The sequence below is a fragment of the Antedon bifida genome, chromosome 8 (assembly GCF_963402885.1).
Source record: "Antedon bifida chromosome 8, ecAntBifi1.1, whole genome shotgun sequence".
NCBI classification, from domain to species: domain Eukaryota; kingdom Metazoa; phylum Echinodermata; class Crinoidea; order Comatulida; family Antedonidae; genus Antedon; species Antedon bifida.
In genome coordinates this window covers 23,739,402-23,748,821 of record NC_136233.1, presented here as the reverse complement: position 1 = coordinate 23,748,821, position 9,420 = coordinate 23,739,402, and the positions used below count along the sequence as shown (strand labels likewise).

The window sequence follows — 9,420 nt, the reverse complement described above, 5'->3', positions numbered from 1 at the left end:
AAAATGTAAAATAAAATGCAGATAGAATGTGTATTGATGTCATACGTCAACGTGTTGTGTTGTGTATTGTTGGTTAACATGTGTTATTTTACAGATGTTGATTAAACAAAAACTATAAAAATAATCATACTCATAAATAGACATTTTAATACCCAAATGCATCGTTTAAAAAATACAATATTTACAGTGTGTTGTGCTATACAGTTGTATTGAATATTCTGATAAATTTAATTTAAAACAAGGTTTGCATAATATAACAAAATCAAGGCTTTTGTAGTCTACGAACACGAAAAATACATTTTGATAAACTTAACGTCAAATTGTATTGCTTTGTGCTATTTACAGCAGTTTAAAATATAAATCATCAAATAATACAAAAAATACAATCCTATCTTAAGGACAAATAGCCACCCTTCCGTGGCTTAATACAAAACTTGTTCATGTTTAAGGCACAGTAGTCGGTGCAATAGACAGTGCTGTAATGGTGGAAAATAAGTAGATACCATATAAAAATTAACAATTCAAAAATCTGGTACTGTATGTACTTATAAGGCACTTTTTTTTACTAGTTCTTAACACAGTATCTTTACTGATACATCCCATCCGAACTCCTCATTTATATTTTGTTACGTTCTCACAACCTAATCTATTGGCTTCCATTTTAATAAAGTTTGTCCGTCCAGGGAAGAGTTAAATTAACTCTTCCCTGGTCCGTCCATGTTAAGCTTGTTTCCCACTAGGACGCAACGCAAGGACATTTGACCAATCAATGACAAGCAACTGAATGGTCAAATAACCAGTGGAGTTGTGGCTTGGTGGTTATGATGCTTGGCTACCACTCCAAGGGTCCTGTCACATGTCAGGATTTTTTCTAAGGACCAAATTACTCCACTCCCAAAGACTTGTAATACGACTTTGTTTATGTATAGCATCTTGTGTATATGTTTGTCTTGTGAACCTCTGAGTGTCCCTAATGATCAGCAATAGCTGGATGTATCACTCTCATTAAATATGGTGAAAAAAAAAAACAAAAAAAAAACTTAAGTTGCGTCTCTAGTGGGAACCAAGCTTTACTGAGGTCTTGCTTTACTGAGGTCTAAACTTCCGTTGATACACCTTCGTACGTCACATTCAATGTTACCGCGGAGGACTCTATTACGTCATTTCATGTTTACAAGACAAGGATGGCTCTGAAGTTATGTTCACACCTTGTTTGAACCGGATTATTTATACCACTCACATTTCATGAATTCACCGGGTAGTGTGGACATAGTTCAAAGGCAATATATAGATACATTTGAGGTAGTTTGTGTATCGTCCATTTTGTATATAAAATAGTCTATACTGTTTGATCATGGCAAGCTGTAAAGCTCTGTCTACACTATCAAACTTTATGTGACAAAAATGTGATGTGCCCATATATGGAAATGATGTCATACCATGCCCCCATATTTGGGCATATCACTACCATATTTGTGGCACATCACATTTTTTGTCAAAATAGTTTGATCATGGCAAGCCGTAAAATTCTTCATTATTATTGCTTTGTAGTTGGATTCGATTCTTTTGTTTCGATTTTCCTTTGACTTCTGCTGTCATTATTGTTAGCCTTCCTTCGACCAGAAGGATGTCCCATAAACCCCCAATCGAATGTTCCGCTAAGTTGCGTAGGAGACGGGTACGCGATACTCCCGCGTTCAAATGTCCTGTTGAGAGGCGTGGCTGGCGGGTATGCTATACTTCCTCGATCGTCACCACTAAAAAACGACCAAATATCACTCACAGATCTTTCAGTAAACGCCTATGGAAAGATGAATGAAGAGATAGATATAAGTAAATTGTTAAGCAAATTTAAATTTTATTGATAATAATCAAAGATATAGTCTGTATGTAATAATCAAATAAGATACCACTGTGGCATTTTAAGCACAAGCTTACCGTAGAACAAGGATAACTGGTAACCGAACTGTTATCTTCTGCAGGGCTGGGAGGCGAAGGCACCACCGGATCGGGAGGCTGATTACCAGTATCTAATGACACGTCGTTCCACATAAATTTCTTATTTAATCCCCTAAGATGAAAAATACCAATTATTTTATCACTTTTAAAACGCCTGAATGAATGCATTTATTTGATTTGGAAAAAAAATAATTTTGATTATTTCAATTGAATAAAAACAATACTTACTTCTCTTCTACGCTATCGCATGATACACCTAAATGAAAGAGGAAACAAACTCATTTAAACTCCACAAATTTAAATAGATGCTTTAATTGACTATTGTTTATGGTACTTCATTATTCTGTACACTCTCACGCAATGTCACATTTCTTCAAAGATAAATTGAAACCTACCGTCAGTAACGCTAGAACCTTTACTTCTTCTTTTCTTTCTTGAAATGTAAAAAAGAAAAATCACCAAAGCGACCACAATGAAGAAGGCGAGGACTAACAGCACAACAATAAGAGCTGTATTTGTACTATCATCTGAAATCAAACAAAGATTGTTGAGAAGGTGGAAAATAAAATGGAAAATAATAAGTATGTACCACCTCACCATAAATGATTCAATGATATTTATTTATAAACAATAAATAAATAAGTAATCACTGGAACGCCAAGGACGTAATAAGCGTGACGTAAAACATTTGACCAATCACAACGCGATGAATCTTTTGTCGATTGTGATTGGTCATCCAACTTGCGTTGCGCGTACGCTGCATTGCGCGTACACCCATTGCGTTGTGTACAAGTGAGAACCAAACTTAACTTCACGTACCGTTCACTACTAATTCAACATTAGATGTACTTGATTTGTGGACCAATTCCCTAATTGTCACATTACACGTGTAAATTCCAGCATCCTCTAAATTTACATCTTTGATCTGTAAATTATTACTAGCCCCGTGACGTTTAAAACGATCCTTATATGGCTCAGAAACTGACGAATACGCATAGTTTATTTCAAGAATTAGATCGCTTCCTTTCGAATTTACTTTCGACCAATAGATGAAGACATCTTGTGGCGTTGTAGTTGATTCATACGAGCACTCCAGGGAGACCGTTTCTCGAACGGTCGCTGTCGTAAAAGTCGGAGTCGTTACGGAGATCGACTGGGGAGCAACTGTCGAAGAGAGAAAAAAAACATAATATAAACATACAATATAAACACTTCAGGTAAAATCATCAACTAGCCTAAATAGATTTCCCAAGATAGTGAATAAATTAGTTGACACGGACCATAAAGAACCAACAGCAAAGATTCCGGGTAGTGCCTAAAAGTCAAGAACCTTGCGTCAACGTTTAACCTTTAGTTGGCGTAATAACAAATAGGCCACGAACCTCCGGGAAAAGTGTCATCAAAGTATCAATATGACGACGGTATTGTTCATGATTTATTGTTTATAACATAACCTGTTTACCTACAATATTAATTTTGTTGCAGCGTATGTATTTGTAGGCTAGCCTATGTACTACGACAAATGTTTTCTTATGACGCGCATTGATATTAGTAAACTCCTTAAGGCGCGAATCACATGACACCCCACACATTATTGGAAATCGCTTTTGCATCAAAACATTTTTTTAATGTTTTATGAATGTATGATTAGGCTATAGCTATAAATCATGCATTGCACGTATCCAACAGTTAACAACAGTCAGACGATAAATAACAATGATGAATGTAGTCGAGCCATCAATAACAGCATAACAGCCTTGGAATAACAATGAAGTCATGAATCGATGACGATGCACAAAGTCGACTTACAGAACTGAAAATAAATTATCCTTCTCGAAAACCAACAAGTATTCTTTATACTAATAATGAATAAAAGAACATTCTATTGTTTATTTAAATACAAAGTTCCTTAATTTGTGAACCTTGACCTTAGATTCGATTAGTTCAAAATCAAATCGTATCGACATACTCAGTATAAACAATAAATATAGCCCTTGTAACTTAAATTCAGAGTCTTCAATTTAAAAACAACAATCATAAAAATTAAGTAATATTATTATATATTAATTATTATTCATAATATTTGCTAATTTATGTCAGTATATTAATAACACGTGATATGTTTGTGTGACTTTCATTGGTGCTCATTTGCAGACGATCTCTAGGTTACTTCCGACCAATCAGAATGGTGCTTACAACCGTAAGACGGCGCGCACTTAGACTACACACGGCATGGCGGTTGGATTTCTTGGACCATTTTAACTTCCAAAATGAATAGTAAATAGTAATTAATTTAATTATATGATATTAGTGACGAGTGTTACTCAACTTTGTGATCAACGAGGTCTTATTTTAAGACGGTAAGTTAAATGGTTTTATCTCATTTTTAAGCTAGGAAGGCTAGGCCTACCATACTCAAATTCAAAAGAAGTCGACATTAGTATGGCGCGCGGCCGGTGGGCAGGCACTATTGGACCGTGCGTGCCTAACACGCTGTCATCACTCTGATACGCTAACGTTTAGTTGTTGATTTTTGTTATATTCTATCAATTGGTACATCAATGTGACTTAGTATGTCCTAATGATGTTATACAATAACATAATAATAATATAAATAATATGTGTACAGTATTATACTGCCAAAGAAGATTTGATACAATATTGTTGTTTCTTAGGGAAGTCATCGTGTGAAGCGCACACAGACAGGTCATCGTATTAATGTAGCGTGTAAAAGGTTTTGACAGAGCACTTTCAGAAATAAATAGCATTGATTTTAAGTCGGACAATTAACTCTAAGTATAGCCAAGGTTACTTTTGTCGAATATGTATTTTAATGTGTTTGGTAGTATTTCAACTTCCTGGTATTCAACACGGTTCAACCAACTTTGAAATGTTGTTTTTGCCAAACAATGTATAACCAGGGAAAAGTACTCTTCCCTGGTATAACGGTTCTTGGAACATTATTATTGGGGATAAATGTTCCATTTTCAGTGTGACATCCAGAGTAGACCCCCTGTAGTGATTTAATGAGCAACAAACCTAAATTGTATATTATTTGTAAGGTAAAATATATAAACTTTAATGTACAACAATCACATCATTTTCAACTAAAGAGGAATTTGTGTATTATTGTTTAACGTGAAATATAAATAGATGCATGGGGCATGCATTGTGCTATGGTTTAGTGTCTGGCTAGCTGGTGGTACAACAACAATGACAAAACAAAGAAGGGTGTATCGCTGATTTTTCATGACTAGACCGCGCCTCCTGTGCTATTTTGCATTGGACGCCCTGGTGCAACATGCGCGCGCGCGAAGTGTAAAACGAAATACACAATGTGAACGCGGCCTTGAATCTGAAAAGATAGACATTCATTTATATTTCCCCACAGAAAAGTACAAAAACTCATTTGTTGCTATTATTAAGTTTTGAAAATATGTAAATCGGATAACGATCTATGATTTTGTATATTCTTTATGGCGCAATTCAACCATATAGCATTAAATTCGACAAAGAACGAATCGTGTGAAAAACAAATTATTGTCTGGTGAGTCGGTACATCAAACTCTGATGACACAGTCTTCCCAAGGAGGTATGATAATATCCATTAATTATTTCCAACTTATTAAAAATAAATACAATTATCTGCCATTGTGACGGTCATTACTGTAATGTAAAGGGAATGTCCGAAAATAGGCGCAAGAATGTCCGAAAGTGATAAACTTGAGGTAAAATTGTCCTAAGACACCGACCATATGTCTGTATTTCTTTAATAAGCCTCTCCTTGTTAATTATGGTGACCTGGTCTACATTTACGTCCCTGACTGTTCATTGACCCCGCCCACAGCAGGGAGGAGTTCTCAAGAACTCCACAGCTAATATCAATGGCAAATATGAACACTGGGAATGAATGTACAGTACTATTAAAGGTGTTATTTAATAATAATAATATATAGCACATCTTAAATACAAATTCAAAGGCAGTTTTGTATAATACCATCTTTTGAACAGTTCAGCGAATAACGTGATGTTTTTGTAGGTCTATTATATATACAGTGATGAATCATTTTATTTATAGAAATTGGTATTACCGTATTGAAAACACAGTGACCCGAACAATTTATCTGTTCTTTTAGGCCTACTTTAATACAGGCCTTTACTGTAATATACTAATTATTGAATAGTACAATATATTGTAGGACCTCTTACCTGATATTGGTTGAATGATATACAATACAATATGAATAGATAGTAGTGGTAGAACTCCACTATATGTCTTCATATTGATCCGTGCCTTGTGTGCTAACGAGACATTTAAGCATTTACTTAGGTAGAGCCGGAAGCTGACTGGTATAAACGAATATTACAACAATCATGGCGCTGCTGGTGTAATTAATCCAAGTCTTAAGCTTTCATTTTGTACAGATTGCTTTCTTGTCATGCATTCCAAGCGCGATCACAATTGTACACTAACCGATGTTTGTGGTGGTGGTTTACCTTCCTACGCTACTACAAATTAATCTTCTGAAACGTTCCGCACGACTGAACTCAGACAATCGCGTTTAGACTTCAGGTAGGGCTTAACTATACCTTGAGGGATCATCAATTTTGCAAAAAATATCTATGAATTGAATATTTATGGTCTGTTTAAAATGTTTATAGTTATTATCAAATAAAAGAACCAACAACACAAAGTGTACGTAGAGACGTTTTATACGTTTTGTGTTGTTATGTGCGTGAAAAGTATGATATCGATCCAGGATCCACACCATTCCGTTTTGTAATTATGTAATTGAATATAAATGTAGTCCGATTTAACATTGTATTATTATTATTAAATAAATTTATCAGAACCATATGAACACAACATGTGATTTTAGCTAGAGACGATTTTTTGAAATATTCGTTTTTCGGCAAAACAAATCTATATAGTATTATTGAATAAATGTGGTTCGTCTAAAATCATTATAATAATTATGGATAAATCGAATTATCAGAAATAACACGCACGCACCAAAGTACCTGACTGCCGTGTCGCGTTGTTCCTACTGACTCATACCGTACCAGTGAGGAGTAGCAGTCGCGAGCTCATAGAGTCATAATGTTTGTTGCTGGTCGTATTTCAGTAAGATATTGATTTACAGTAGTATTAGTAGTACTACTTTAGTAAAATTAATTGTTTTATTAATTTGTTTATCCTTAAAAATAATTCTTTTTTAAATACGTGGTTGTTGTGCGCTGCTGTTTCGCAGGCGTAATATTATAGAGGGCGACAATCTATTTATAAACATCTATTTTTTTGTGTGTGAACATGTGAAAGAAGAAAAACGATGAAAGAACGTATACGGTGTGTGTGGAGTAAGTGGTGAGAAGATTTCATTTTCAATAAATAGTGTAAGTAAGTAAATGGCCAATCGATACCTTAAATGTTTAATATTGCTGCATTCATAGACTAGTAATTTACTAGTATAGTACATTACAGTTGTTTGAAAAGTCTAGTCATAACTAGTTAGACCCTATAAAAGTATCTATAATCTAGACCTAGCCTACCTAGGCTAGGCCAAGGCATGGGCCAACTACTACTAACTAGGCCTAGAGGCCTAGGCCTGACTGAGTGAGGCCTAGCCTAGTTGGCCCTTGCTTGGCCAAACTATTATTATTACTAATAGTATTATAGGCTACCTAGTAGTAGTATGCCATTCGCGCCGGCCCATCGTATTTAGGCAGGATGACTGGCCCTGATAAAAAAAATATACACATCATGCACAGTATCTATCCTAGCTAGTTGCACCATCAATTGAAAAAAATATTAATATTAATCTTAATTAGTAGCTGTAGACTAGTGTAGATAGACAATTTTGATGTTGTTGTAATAAAGAAATGAATTTGTATTTTGTGTTTTTAAGTTTAAAATTTCCTTTTGCAGAATTTATTTACAAAAATGACCACTCAGAGTGAAGAAATGGACCAAGATACAGCTCGTCATCTGTTTGAAGAGGGTGCCACTTTCGTATTTTTTGATGTCCCTGTTGGAACCGAATTTGGAATCGACTATAACATTTGGAATGTAGCTGAAAAATTCAAGGGAGTCAAGATGATTCCACCAGGAATTCACTTTGTCCACTACAGTGCTACAAGTTGTTACGGAACTGGTCCACGGACAGGATTCTTTCACTATTTTAAAGGGAGAGAAGTCCTGGTAAAAAAGTGGGATAAACAAAACGAGGAAATAAGTAATGAGACTGTAAGCGTTGAAGAAGTTGAAAGAATTAAAATGGATTTACGAAATTTAGATAAAAATCTTGCACCATATCCTTACAAATCTTTGAAAAAATGGGTTTCACTTACGAACTACGTATCGGAGGATGTTGTGAACCGACTGAAACCTGAAAGTGGAGTAATTGCTTCAGCTTCTCAACTCGTACCAGATGCTCCGACCAAGACGACCGAACAAAGAGCTTCCCTCAGGAGTCAGCAACCGGCGGATGACAACCTTCCCAAGATGCATTGCAAACCTGGGACCGAGATAAACTTCAGTAAAATACCGAAAGAAACACACCCACCAAATGCCACACCTAATCAAGTGACCAAATATGGTATGGATTCTAGCTATCGCTTGGAGATGTTAGTGTCATTGAACTACATTGGTCACATGACAAGTGTTCTCTCAGAAATACAGTTTGTGTTTATATGTTTTATTGTTGGTCATGTTTACGATGCTTTTGAGCAATGGAAGAATTTGATTCACATCATGTGTACATCAGAAGAAGCCATGACAAATCAACAGAAACTATTTGAAGATTTTATTTCTGTACTTCATTTTCAATTGAAGGAAATTCCAACAGACTTTTTTGTAGATATCGTATCCCGTAGCAACTTTCTTACAGTCACTTTACAAAGATTGTTTTCTAATATTGAAGACGGAAACAACATGTCAACCGGATTGACTGAAAAAGCGAGAAAGTTTAAAGCAAATTTAACGAAGCGATTCAAATGGGATTTTGATGTAGAACCTGAGGATGAAGCACCTGTAATGGTAGAATGTAATTAAAATTAATGTTTTATTCAATAAGTCATTAATGTTTTAATTTGTGTTCACGACAACCACATGACGAATCTTAATTGAAGCATTTTATCAACTAAAATGATTTTACCTCTCTCAATAAAAATTGAAATATTTTAATAAACATGTTTGTGTTATGTATAAAGTAATTGATATTTGCTAACTTGATGCCTAAGGCTCTGTCTACACTATCAAACTTATGTGACAAAAAAATGTGATGTGCCCATATATGGACATGATCATATCACTACCATATGTGGGCATATCACTACCACATTTAGACACATAACACTTTTTTGTCAAACCAGTTTGATAGTGTAGACAGAGCTTAAGCAATCAACAAGCAAAAGGCCCTAGTGTGAGCCATCTGCTAAGCCTGCCAAATGAAGTACTATAGT

The 9,420-nt window shown here is 35.1% G+C and overlaps 2 protein-coding genes across 4 annotated transcripts; one reads left to right on the top strand and one right to left on the bottom strand.

Annotated features, from left to right (window-relative positions):
- Positions 1-127: 127 nt before the first annotated feature.
- LOC144849694 (uncharacterized) lies at positions 128-6,469 on the bottom strand. The gene is made up of 6 exons (XM_078706704.1): positions 6,169-6,469; positions 2,779-3,123; positions 2,355-2,486; positions 2,188-2,215; positions 1,939-2,071; positions 128-1,801 (listed from the first exon to the last, which is right to left on the bottom strand). Exons 1-6 carry the CDS (start codon positions 6,239-6,241, stop codon positions 1,538-1,540), a joined length of 975 nt encoding a protein of 324 aa, XP_078562830.1. The 5' UTR covers positions 6,242-6,469; the 3' UTR covers positions 128-1,537.
- Positions 6,470-7,279: 810 nt separating this feature from the next.
- LOC144850588 (protein AAR2 homolog) lies at positions 7,280-9,140 on the top strand. Of its 3 annotated transcripts, none has more exons than XM_078707903.1 (2): positions 7,280-7,353; positions 7,886-9,140. In XM_078707903.1, exon 2 carries the CDS (start codon positions 7,901-7,903, stop codon positions 9,008-9,010), a length of 1,110 nt encoding a protein of 369 aa, XP_078564029.1. In that variant the 5' UTR covers positions 7,280-7,353; positions 7,886-7,900; the 3' UTR covers positions 9,011-9,140. The 3 variants fall into 3 exon arrangements, with proteins under 3 accessions (XP_078564029.1, XP_078564028.1, XP_078564030.1); XM_078707902.1 differs by having other exon boundaries at positions 7,282-7,357; XM_078707904.1 differs by having other exon boundaries at positions 7,303-7,324.
- The last annotated feature ends 280 nt before the right edge of the window (positions 9,141-9,420 follow it).